Source organism: Sphaeramia orbicularis, chromosome 17, assembly GCF_902148855.1.
Source record: "Sphaeramia orbicularis chromosome 17, fSphaOr1.1, whole genome shotgun sequence".
NCBI lineage: Eukaryota > Metazoa > Chordata > Actinopteri > Kurtiformes > Apogonidae > Sphaeramia > Sphaeramia orbicularis.
Window position 1 is genome coordinate 38,539,343 of NC_043973.1, and position 13,467 is coordinate 38,552,809.

General features: G+C 32.0%; 1 protein-coding gene across 1 annotated transcript in view; it reads right to left on the bottom strand.

Moving 5' to 3' along the window:
• Positions 1-2,744: 2,744 nt before the first annotated feature.
• LOC115437276 (regulator of G-protein signaling 11-like) overlaps positions 2,745-13,467 on the bottom strand; it is a 32,214-nt gene continuing 21,491 nt past the window's right edge. Inside the window, 5 exon segments of the mRNA XM_030160465.1 lie at positions 2,745-3,455; positions 4,492-4,574; positions 6,544-6,682; positions 6,771-6,858; positions 10,239-10,354. Of these exon segments, the coding sequence (XP_030016325.1) occupies positions 3,317-3,455; positions 4,492-4,574; positions 6,544-6,682; positions 6,771-6,858; positions 10,239-10,354 (565 nt within the window). The 3' untranslated portion in view covers positions 2,745-3,316.

Below are 13,467 nucleotides of genomic sequence, written 5' to 3' on the forward strand. Positions count from 1 at the left end.
TATTATTACAGCAATGAAATTATGCCAAAAATGTTATTTTTTTTATGGTACAGTACGGGGTGAAAATGTGAAATTCTATGATTTAACCTTCTAAGTAAGACCCAGTTATGGGTTTTCTGTCCATAATTGTTGACAAGAGTTTCACAACTTTATACAAAAAAAAAAGAAAAGAAAAGAAAAGAAAACTCCACCACAAAGGACATGCCACAAAAATTTTAAAAACTGCATCTGAAAAAACTGTTGCATCATGTTTCCAATATAGGCACTTATTTAATAAAAAAAACAAAAAAAGCTGGTACTTCATTGACATTTCCTGGGTCTTAGGAGGTTAATGAATGTTTGTCTCTTGTTCTACTTCAAATGTCTGTATATTAGAGTACAGATTCATTCAGTTCATTCAAATTCCTTCCAGTATAGGATTTCTAGATCTGCTTATCTTCAAAAACATAAGCCAACCAGCACTTTCATCATTTGTTTTCCAGTTCATCGCATCAAATTATGTATGATTTAGATCATTTTATCATTATGAAGCAGATATTTCCCAAAAAACAAACCTGCAGACTCTCTGTGAATCTCAGATATTACACATTTAAAAAAAAAAAAAAAACAACAATTCAATCCCAACCCCTTTTTGGGATCAGATTATAAATTTGACATGATAGATTCTTCCAAAAACCACTGGTAATATTCACTCTAACCCCTTAAGTTTTGATGAAAGCGTCCATTCTTTTCCAAAGCCACTGATGTTCTCAGTATGTGGACACTTGTGTTGCTTTTACCATAAGTCCCCAGCAGAGGGAGCCCATCTAGTTCAGCAAATGTCAGGACTGAAGGAGGAAGGAGGGAAGTGGTTGAAGAAAGTATGTGCACATTAAGAAACCAAATGGAGTCAGTGTTTGTTGGACACAGATACAGACAGACTGATTAATCTGTGCTAATTGAACAATTTGTTTTAACTTTCAAAGCTATAGAATTGTATTATTATCTTCTTTTTTAACTGCACTGCAAAAATCAAAATCTTACCGAGTGTGTTTTTCTCATTTCGAGTCAAAATATCTCATCACACTGAAAATAAGACATAATCGTTTATATCTGTAAATGATATTCATTTTCATCTATATACGTGTATTTGTTTTTATTAGTGGTTTTGGGATTTTGAGATCCAGGTTGGGTTGGTATGGGGGTCGTCATTGGTTTCGGGGGGGGGGGGGGGGGGGGGGTTGTACTTTGTGTGTCACAAAGTCTTGTATCATAAAATATGAATTTCTTTCCTTTTTTGGATTGTACTTTTGGAGATGCACAATAAAAATGACTAAAAAATTGAAAAAGAAAAAAAAAAAGAAATAATCACCTAAAGAGTAACTTTTCAGTGAGATATAAGAACTGATTTTTAGACAATAGATCTGGAAAATCTTATTTGAAGAAATCTTACCAAGATAATTTTCACAAATTTTCACAGATTTTTTTATTTTTACTGTTTTGCTTAATCCAAGCAAAAAAAAATCTGCCTAATGGAACAAGTGAAAATTATCTTGGTAAGATTTCTCAAAATAAGATTTTCAAGATCTATTGTCTAAAAATCAGTTCTTATATATCACTGAAAAGTTACTCTTTAGGTGATTATGTCTTATTTTAAGTGTGATGAGATATTTTGACTAGAAATGAGAAAAATACACTTGGTAAAATTTTGATTTTTTCCAGTGTGCAAACATACAATTTTTTTTTTTTTTTTAACATTACTATTTTTTTTTTATTTATTTGTTTATTTATGCTACTTTTTTTGGGGGGGGGGATATTTATGCTGTCAGGGTTTTTCTTTTTATATTTCAGTTTTTATACCAGACCTCTTCAGTTAGTTTTACCTCCAGCTCATCCTCTCATGCCTTCTTAATTTTAGTCATATCTAAAACAGTTCCATCATACAAGATCTTATGAAAATATAATAATGCTCCCCAACCGACAGGGTCAAATTTATTTACCATTTTACCATTTTTACCATTTTTGCTTAATTCATGCCCAAAAATCTGCCAATGGAACAAGTGAAAATTATAAATATAAATAAAGATCTATTGTCTAAAAATAAGTTCTTATATCTCACTGAAAAGTTTAAGTGTGATGAGATATTTTGACTAGAAATAGGAAAAATATACTTGGTAAGATTTTGATTTTTTCCAGTGTGCAAACATACAAAAAAGAACATATACATGTGTGTGTATATATATATATATATATATATATATATATATAAATTTTTATTTTTTTTTCTGTTTTTTATTATTTTTTTGAGCTGCTTTTTAGGATATTTATGCTGTCAGGGTTTTTCTTTTATATTTCAGTTTTTATACTCTTTTATATACATTATTTATACTTTTTTATGGCACCTCGGACGATCGCGCTTTTCAATTTTGTTGTACCTGTACAATAACAATAAAGACATTCTATTCTATTCTATTCTATTCTATTCTATTCATGTAAAGTGTTACAAATACATATAAGAAAGAGAAGAAAGTCCAAGATAAGATGAAATAAAAACCTGATCAAAGTGGAACATTTTCTATTCTATTCTATTCTATTCTATTCTATTCTATTCTATTCTATTCTATTCTATTCTATTCTATTCTATTCATGTAAAGTGTTACAAATACATATAAGAAAGAGAAGAAAGTCCAAGATAAGATGAAAAAAAAACCTGATCACAGTGGAACATTTTCTCAGCATGCACAGATGAGAGCACAACACAACACTGAACACCGTCAGGACTTTTTATTGGGATGAAAACATGCTCAAGCATAATCAACAGCAACGACAACAACTATCACAAATGACAAGCTCCGGCATGAAATGAACAAAAACAATCAAACCCCTATGACATGCTGATTCAAAGTTTCTACTAAATACATACTGTAAATGTCTATCGTCTATTAACAACAGCAGAAACGGGCGCGGTAGATTCTCGATAAAAGGCGTCTAATGGATTGAGAGAAACAGGAAGTCAGGGTTTTTTTTTTTTTTGTATAATAACAATAGGACACACTTTAGACCGTAAATGTAAATGTGGGATGAATGTCAGTAGCACTAAAAGCACTTAAGCCTGATGCTTGTGCGCTGAGAATAAGATGTGAGTCTGTGCTCCGAGTTGGAAGTTACACACTTAGGTGGGGTCATGTTGTGTTTGTTGAAGGAAAAAAAAAAAAAAAAAAAGTAGAGATGTCTTTGGATGGTTGCTATGGTGACGGATGTAAGCAATAGAGACTGAGGTGATTAAATCTGATACGTTGTGTTTTGTTTTGTTTTGTTTTTTTGGTAGTTCTTGCAATCAGGCATTGGAACCGGCTGCAGAGTTGGTACCTGCTTGCCCCGCCCCCTTCGCACGCCCACCTTCCGGCGGCGTCTGACTGGCGGCCTGGGCGGGGGAGGGGCTTGCGTGTCGCTGGCGTCTCATGAAGGGAAACACGCTAAGAGAACAGAGGAATGGAATTAGAAGTTGAGCAGTTTCAATCGGATTCTATTTATGAATCAATATCACCCAGTATTTCCCCCTTTTTTTTTTTTTTACCCTTATATCCTCCCATTCCGCGATTTAAAATTCCAGAATAAATATGAAAAAACGCAACATGAAATAACTTGAAATTTTAACAATATCATGCCTGTTATTAAATGTTTTGTGCCTTTGTAGAACTACTGTAATCTTATGTATCAATGTTAAAATTGCATATATATTTTTTTCCAATACATTTAGTATTTTTTATTCAAATTTTTTTTACTTTTTTTCACTCAAACATATAGAAATATTTGGAGTTTGACGTAATCTATAGGTTATTACGCTGTTATTTTACTAGTCTGATCCTGTTGTTTGAAGCTCCTGAACTAAAATAACTTTAACACCCGCCTTAAAATAATGTTGAGAAAAACTAGTTAACCCATAAAGACCCAGCGCTACTTTTACGTTAGTTCCCAAATGAATTTTTCTCTCTATTTAACCTTTCTTAAGTGATTTATCACCATTGATCGTAATATTATCCTGCTTATTTTGCATTTTTTTCAGTGTAAATCAGGTATTTTCCTGTATTTGATTCAATGATCATGTAGATGTTCATAAAAGCTCAGATTAAAGTTAAGGTTTATTGTATCAAAAAAAGAAAAAACTGAAAAAAAAAAGTGACTTTCTAAGTAAACATATCATTAACTGAACATAATAACTAGTATCTCCATCCACTGTCATTGATCCAACTCCATGAATCAATGTTGTAGAAGATGACGGTGTTTCCACGGTAACTACGAAGCCTCTGAACATCCAAATAGGTCATATCTGATGACCACGAAAAGGTTAAAAACTGCATTTTACACCAATTATTTGCATGTATTGATAGAATTAGTGGATCAACAGGTGTTAAACAGTTTAGATCAGTAGATGGTTTTGGTCATCAGCGGCTGTTTGGGTCTTTATGGGTTAATCAAACAAATTCAGTGATGATTAATGAGGACGTTCACCTCTTCTTGGTCTCCTGGGGGACGATGGCTTTGGCCAGCATGTTCTTGTACAGCTCCGACTTCAGATATCTCGGGTAGGAGTCCTAAATAAACACAAAAAAAAACCCAGAAATACACTGGCATCATGTGACCGTTTCAACATGTTTTAACTAAAATCATGAAGGATCAGACGAGTATGAACCCTTTAACCCAATAACACCAAACGTGTCGTATTTGATACATGAGTTTTGAAGCCCTCTACATGATCAGTGTGATATTTTTTTCCTTGAAAAACCTGATGTATACAATTAGATACATGTAATACACAGATAATCCACCAGGGGGAGGGATTCATTCCCCAGAGGCCTTTCCAGTGACACTACAAGACTGTCATTAATGAGGAAGGAGGCAGAACTTTGCCAATTTTGAAAAGGAATTACCAATTTGTTAGACATGTTTGTGTTATATTATGTTTTTGTTTGTTCAAAAATAATAATATTTGACCATTGAGACCTGATATATCAAATATGATACAAAATTGAAACTCATACATGGAAATTGATATTTGGAAAAAAAAAAAAAAAAAGTTGTTGTTCAGAAGGACCAATAAAGGCTCTAGTTTCAAAGAACTGGAATTTTCTGTCAATGATTTAAGGGTTCAGGCTTTACAGGGTTAAGTTGAGATGTTGCCAGTGCAGATAAAGTGTACATTTTAATTAACACATAAAGACCCAGTGTTACTTTTGTGGCAATTATGAAAATTAATTTTTCTCTCTGTTTAGGCGTTCTTAAGTGATTTATCGCCATTTATTATAATATTATCCTCTGCATTCTGTTTTTTATGTGAAAATCAGGTATTTTCCTATCATTTAATTCACTGATCATGTCGATGTTTATTAAAACTCAGATTAAAGTTGAAGGCATTTATATCAAAAATAGAGAAAACTGAAGAAAAAGTGACTTTTGCAGTAAAATGTATCATTATCTTAACATAAACTGTCTCCCAAACTGCATTTTACACCAAATAATTAGATGTTTATTGGATCAGAAGTCATTAAACATTTTAGATACATTTTTTTACATTTATTTAGGTAGATGATTTGGTCACCAGCGGCTGTGTGGGTCTTTATGGGTTAATCAGAGGTCAGAGGCGGCTGTGGCTCAGGTGGTAGAGTGGGTCGTCCAATAACCGAAGGGTTGGCGGTTCGAATCCCGCTCTGTCCTAGTCAGTCTGTTGTGTCCTTGGGCAAGACACTTCACCCTCCCTACCTCCAGTGCCACCCACACTGGTGTATGAATGTTTGGTGGTGGTCGGAGGGGCCGTAGGCGCAAATTGGCTTCTGTCAGTCTAATAGTCTGCCCCAGGGCAACTGTGGATACAGATGTAGTTTACCACCACCAGAGGGAGAATGTGAGAGCGAATGAATAAAGGGTCAATAATGTAAAGCACTTTTGGTGTCTAGAAAAGCGCTATATAAAATCCAATCCATTATTATTATTTACAGGGTGGGGAAGCAAAATTTACAATATTTTGAGGCAGGGATTGAAAGACAGTGTATGACCAATTAGTTTATTGAAAGTCATGACAATTTATTTGCCACAAGAACATTTACATCATAGAAAATGTTTTTATTCTATGTGTCCTCCTTCTTTCTCAATAACTGCCTTCACACACTTCCTGAAACTTGTGCAAGTGTTCCTCAAATATTCGGGTGACAACTTCTCCCATTCTTCTTTAATAGTATCTTCCAGACTTTCTGGTAATAGTTTTGCTCATAGTCATTCTCTTCTTTCCATTATAAACAGTCTTTATGGACACTCCAACTATTTTTGAAATCTCCTTTGGTGTGACGAGTGCATTCAGCAAATCACACACTCTTTGACGTTTGCTTTCCTGATTACTCATATAGGCAAAAGTTTCTGAAAAGGTATGGATAATAGTGTTAGGTATGATTATGACATCAATATATGTTTGGTTTCAAAACAATTGACGTAGTGCCTGCTGAGAAAAAACAACTAAATGTTCATTGTAAATTTTGCTTCCCCACCCTGTATTATTATTAGAGGTCAAACCTTCTTCATGAGGAAATAGATGTGCATCTGTGCGTCGTCCATGACGAAACGGTGCGGGTGTTTAATCCCCTCTAAAGTTTTATCCATCGTCTTGCTGTCGATGTTGACCCAGCGAGCTGCTCCAGGAGCCAGAAAGTTTCTACACCACATACATAAGAGCGGTGACTGTCAGCAAAAACATTCAATTCTGTATGGTTCATGTGTGCGTTCTCTGTACGTACACTTACTTGTAAACTTCCTCCACTTTCTCAATGATCTTGGAACTTTCTCCATGTCTGATGTCTTCACAGGCTTGCCAGAAACACAGGTTCTCCGCTAACAAAGAGGAAAATAACAACAATGAATTTAAACGTGATAACACAATACTTTAACTTTTTTCAACCTCTAAAACTGGTTTCCCTTTAACCAGTTAACTACAACGCTGAAGTATAATATATGGGTATTTCCATTTTATGCATCTTTCTGATTCTTCTACACTAAATTCCACAGGTAAATATTATTACATCACTACATTTTTCCAACAGCTTCAGTGATTTTTCAGATTACAATTTCAAAGGTGATATCAAATGGATAAGTGACCCTTCAGTTTTGTCGCCCCCTCTGCCTGAAATACTCCTCAATCAGAACAAAAATACCAGAATTCATCTCACTATAAGCTGTTCATACTATTTTACTGACCAGACAGCGAGAATCTTTTGCGTTTTTAGATTCTTTGCTGACCTGGACCAGATTTTACACTTTAAAGAATTACTTGTGACCTAAACTGCATTGCAAGGTTTTTGTTTTTGGTTCAGTTTGTTTATTTGTTTGTTTGTTAGCACTCTAGCAGCAAAACTATTGGTTAAATTCATACCAAATTGGGTTTATAGATTGCCAGTGACCCAGAATAGATCTCATTACATTTTGGGAACAGTAGGTCAAAGTTCCAATTTTTTATGAATTTTTTTTTAATCTTTTTTTTTCCTCCCATTTACTTATAATGGGCGAAATTTCAAATGTCTATAAAAACATCAATTTTGTTTCAATTTACTTAAAACTTGGCACATATATAGAGGCAACTGATATGCTGACATCAGCACATGCATAGACATGATGACATCAGCGGGATCGATGCCAAAATAAGCTACAATACGTACGAGGGGCGGGGTTTGGTGTGCCTGACACCACTAGTTATTTTGTGTTATTGCTAAATTATTGTCTTTTTTTTTTTTTTTGTTTTTTTTTGTCATCACTGATTCTTGAACCTGTTTTTCATTATGGTATGGTGTGTGCTGCTTGACCTCTTAGCCAGGTCGACCGTGTAAAAGAGATCTCGATCTCAAAGGGATTTTATCTGGTTAACTAATGGTTAAATTAAATTACATTAAATTAAATTAAATTAAATTAAATTAAATTAAATTAAATAAATAAATAAGTAAATTCTTCTCCTTTCCTTTCAGCAAAAACCACTTACCTTCAAATGTGCTGATTCTGAATATTGGCTAAAAACTGAAAAATTAAGTGTCCTTAGATGGGTTGAGAAAGCTTTCCTGCTTCTTAAGATGAAATAAACTCTTTAAAACACTCTTGTATTAACTGTAAAATATGCTGTCACAAAGCTGAGAAGAACCTTTACAGTAAATAATTTGAATTTGTCTTCAACCACTGTCTATAATCTTTGTTCTTAGTGTGTATAATCTTTATTTTTAGTGTCTATAATCTTTATTTTTAGTGGCTATAAGTTTTGTTTTTAGTGTGTATAATCTTTATTTTTAGTGTGTATAATCTTTATTTTTAGTGTCTATAAGTTTTGGTTTTAGTGTGTATAATTTTTGTTCTTAGTGTGTATAATCTTTATTTTTAGTGTCTATAATCTTTATTTTTAGTGGCTATAAGTTTTGTTTTTAGTGTGTATAATCTTTATTTTTAGTGTGTATAATCTTTATTTTTAGTGTCTATAAGTTTTGGTTTTAGTGTGTATAATTTTTGTTCTTAGTGTGTATAATCTTTATTTTTAGTGTGTATAATCTTTATTTTTAGTGTCTTAAGTTTTGGTTTTAGTGTCTATAATTTTTGTTCTTAGTGTGTATAATCTTTATTTTTAGTGTGTATAATCTTTAGTGTTAGTGTCTATAATCTTTATTTTTAGTGTCTATAATTTTTGTTTTAGTGTGTATAATCTTTGGTTCTTAGTGTGCATAATCTTTATTTTTAGTGTGTATAATCTTTATTTTTAGTGTGGCATAATCTTCATTTTAGTGTGTATAATCTTTATTTTTAGTGTCTATAATTTTTGTTCTTAGTGTGTATAATCTTTATTTTTAGTGTGTATAATCTTTAGTTTTAGTGTCTATAATCTTCATTTTTAGTGTCTATAATCTTTATTTTTAGTGTGTATAATCTTTATTTTTAGTGTGTATAATCTTTATTTTTAGTGTCTATAATCTTTGTTTTTAGTGTGTATAATCTTTATTCTTTGTGTGTATAATCTTGTTTTTAGTGTCTACAATTTTGTTTAGTGTGTATAATCTTTATTTTTAGTGTGTATAATCTTTATTTTTAGTGTCTACAATTTTTGTTCTTAGTGTGTATAATCTTTATTTTTAGTGTGTATAATCTTTAGTTTTAGTGTCTATAATTTTTTAGTGTGTATAATCTTTATTTTTAGTGTGTATAATCTTTATTTTTAGTGTGTATAATCTTTGTTTTTAGTGTCTATAATTTTTGTTTTTAGTGTGTATAATCTTTAGTTTTAGTGTCTATAATCTTTTTTTAGTGTCTATAATTTTTGTTTTAGTGTGTATAATCTTTATTTTAGTGTATAATCTTTTTTTTAGTGTGTATAATCTTATATTATTTTGTGTGTATAATCTTATTCTTAGTGTGTATAATCTTTGTTTTTAGTGTCTACAATTTTTTGTTCTTAGTGTGTATAATCTTTATTTTAGTGTGTATAATCTTTATTTTAGTGTCTATAATTTTTGTTTTAGTGTGTATCTCCTTTATTCTTAGTGTGTATAATCTTTATTCTTAGTGTGTATAATCTTTGTTTTTAGTGTCTATAATTTTTGTTCTTAGTGTGTATAATCTTTATTCTTAGTGTGTATAACCTTTATTTTTTAGTGTCTATAATTTTTGTTCTTAGTGTGTATAATCTTCATTTTTAGTGTGTATAACCTTTATTTTTTAGTGTCTATAATCTTTATTTTTAGCGTCTATAATTTTTGTTTTTAGTGTGTATAATCTTTATTCTTAGTGTGTATAACCTTTATTTTTTAGTGTCTATAATCTTTATTTTTAGTGTCTATAATTTTTGTTTTTAGTGTGTATAATCTTTATTTTTAGTGTGTATAACCTTTATTTTTTAGTGTCTATAATCTTTATTTTTAGATTGTTTTCTTCCTCGTACTGCCTTCCTCCACATGGACTGCTCTCCCTTGTCTCCTCTTTCCATCATCCAACCACATCATGAAATTAATTGTTTTTTTCCGCTAACCTGTGTCCTCCGTCTCTTACCACTGGGAATGGAAAATGCCATTAGGGATGATAATAAAAACCCGAAGGCTAATAAGAGTAAGAATCAATTTGATAATACCATTTAGAACCATTATTTTAATTTTCTCTACCTATTACTATAATTGGTTTCTCTACATGGATAACAATAATAAGCTGTATTTATTGAATATAATCCGGTGTCTTGGTTGTTTTTTTCTCACCGCTGAACTCTTTCTCGAGGTAGGTCATGAACTCCTTTCTCCCCATGACGTCGTTGAGAAGTTCCATGAAGCTGAAGCTCCAGCGTTCCACTCGGAGTCGTGTTGGGACGGGAACCCTGTTCACAGACAGGTAGATCCAAACACAGCAGTAGGCATAAAACAGCTTCTGCTTATATATCTGCGCTAAATATGAATAAATGTGTTGTAAAAGCAGTCAAATGGATTTATGTTCATTATGGCCTGTGTGCAGAGGTGGTTAAGGACTGGAGCCTTCAGGTAACAAATAGTCAGTTTACATGAGTATTTAATTTTCTGACAACTTATTTTTACTACTTATGTTTAAAGGAGTGATTTTTTTTATTTTTTTTTTTAATGGAATTACGCATTTTAAAATATTTCCCTGTGGTCTACATAAACTGTAAATGCTATACTTGGGTCTGAATTCTTCATTAATTCAACTCCACAGGTCCATCTTCAACCCTATTTCTGAGTAATGACACCAGAAAGGTCGTTTTGAGCGCTGGCCCTTTAAATGCACATGAGCCCACCCCTTTCCAGGTTGTTGACTGTGCTGCTCTGTCCCGTTCAGCCACTTGTGTTCGTTCATACAACCAACAACTGAACATTTTAGGTAATCGTCTCGAAGTTTGGACATATTTTCAGTTTTTACTACAACCGCTGCTGCTGATAAACAATTATGTCGTACTCGGAGAAATGTTCGTCTGAAGTCTTGATCTTTTATGCGCAAATGTCGTGACGTAACTAGTTATAAAACATAACAAATTAAGCAGGACTTAAAATGTTTTTTGTTGAAATCCACTTGATTTTTGGCAAAATGAATATAAAGATAGCTTTACAGCACCTGGTGGGTTCAAATTCCAACTTTATGAACTATTGGGGTCCAAATACACAAATAAATGAATCAAAGAGTAATAAAAGTGGGTTGAGCAAAATATGAGCCCTTCAATGAGGGGTAATGTCAGTCATTTTTATTTTACCTTACTGCACACCTTCCCAACAAATGTCACTTTTTCTTTGCTGGAAAAAGTGACTTTTTTTTTTAGCAAAAAAAATATCAATAACTGAACATAAAACAAGTGTCTCCAACCACTGTGTAATCCATGGTGTCCAGTGGCGTTACATGCAGAACCTGCTCATTTAAACACACAAAAATCACGAGTGATTTTGCAACAGCAGTCATATTTGTGAAACTCTCTGTCTTGCATAGTTCAATTCCCAAAATGTACCTGTGAGAGAATAAAGATATTCAAAAATTTAATAGCGCCTAATTTTCGTGTCCTTTTTACCGTGTTACATGCGGATTTTTGTATAAAAACAATTTAAAATATGTTTTATCTGAAAAATAGTTTTGTATCTCAGTAAATATTTATTTTTAAAATAGACCCAAAGTGCTTCCAAACTTGGTTCATAACATTAGTCTAGATCCCCCATGTCCTGTTTTTAGGGATCAGTTTCATATAAACACCTAAATCTAAGGCAACAATAATACAATGCCTCTCATTTTTGTGTGATGATGCAATAATGAAAATATTCTATTCCATTTTTTGTAATTAGATCCTGCTAAATCCCCCTAAATCTTACACAACTGACCCCTCCACTATTGTTCTGGAATAGGGGTAGTAGCCATCTGGGTTGTTTGGCTAGTTCTATGCCAGTGCATTTGGAAAACAGCGTCAGGAGGAAAGTTGTTTGGGTGGAACATGGGTGCATTAGGGAGGACCTGCTGGTGTTTAAATACCTAAATCTCTAAAAAATAAATAAATAAATAAATAGCACATTAACAGAGCAGTGTCTTTGTTAAAACTTGCCATTTTCAGGGAACAGATGCAGCTCAGAGGTAAACCTTCAATATTCATTATTACATCATTAGTACACTGTTTTTCCATTATTTCTGTTTTCTTTGTACACAAACAGCTGGTTAATTCTGTCTTTTATACTTTTAGTCAAGGTTCAGAGCCTTTACTAACTCATTTTGGAGCAAAGAGAAAAAATCAGTACTTTTACTTTCACCAGAGCCTGTTTTTAAGTATCTGTAATTGGACTTGGACAGAGTATATTTTTGTTTTGTGTAATATTTTCATGAAGTGGACAGATTTAATTTTTGTTTTTAATAGGTGTATTATTGTCATGAAATGGACAAAGTTTATTTTTGTTTTTGATATGGGTATTATTACTGCTATGAAAGGGACAGAGTTTATTTTTGATTTTAATAGGTATATGATTGTTATGAAATGGACAGAGTTTATTTTTGTTTTTAATAGGTCTATCATTGTCATGAAATGGACAGAATTTATTTTTGTTTTTAATAGGTCTATTATTGTTATGAAATGGACAGAGTTTATTTTTGTTTTTGTATTATTGTCATGAAATGGACAGAGTTTATTTTTGTTTTTAATAGGTCTATTATTGTCATGAAATGGACAGAGTTTATTTTAGTTTTTGTATTATTGTCATGCAATAGACAGAGTTTAATTTTGTTTTTGATATGAGTATTATTACTACTATGAAAGGGACAGAGTTTATTTTTGTTTTTAATGGGTCTATCATTGTCATGAAATGGACAGAGTTTATTTTTGTTTTTAATGGGTCTATTATTGTTATGAAATGGACAGAGTTTATTTTTGTTTTTATATTATTGTCATGAAATGGACAGAGTTTATTTTTGTTTTTAATAGGTCTATTATTGTCATGAAATGGACAGAGTTTATTTTAGTTTTTATATTATTGTCATGCAATAGACAGAGTTTAATTTTGTTTTTGATATGAGTATTATTACTACTATGAAAGGGACAGAGTTTATTTTGTTTTTAATATGTGCATTATTGTTATGAAATGGACAGAGTTTATTTTTGTTTTTGATATGAGTATTATTACTACTTTGAAAGGGACAGAGTTTATTTGTATTTTTGATATGAATATTATTACTACTATGAAAGGGACAGAATTTATTTTTGTTTTTAACATGTGTATTATTATTATGAAATGGACAGAGTTTATTTTTATTTTTGATATGAGTATTAATCCTACAATGAAATGGACAGAGTTTATTTTTGTTTTTGATACGGGTATTATTACTACTATGAAAGGGACAGAGTTTAGTTTGATGTGAAATGCAGTTCCAAAATGGTCTGTCCTTTATGTACAGCATTTTTGTGTTTCATGCTTTTGAATTTCATCGGATATGTGTAGGATTTGTTGAGTTACTCAC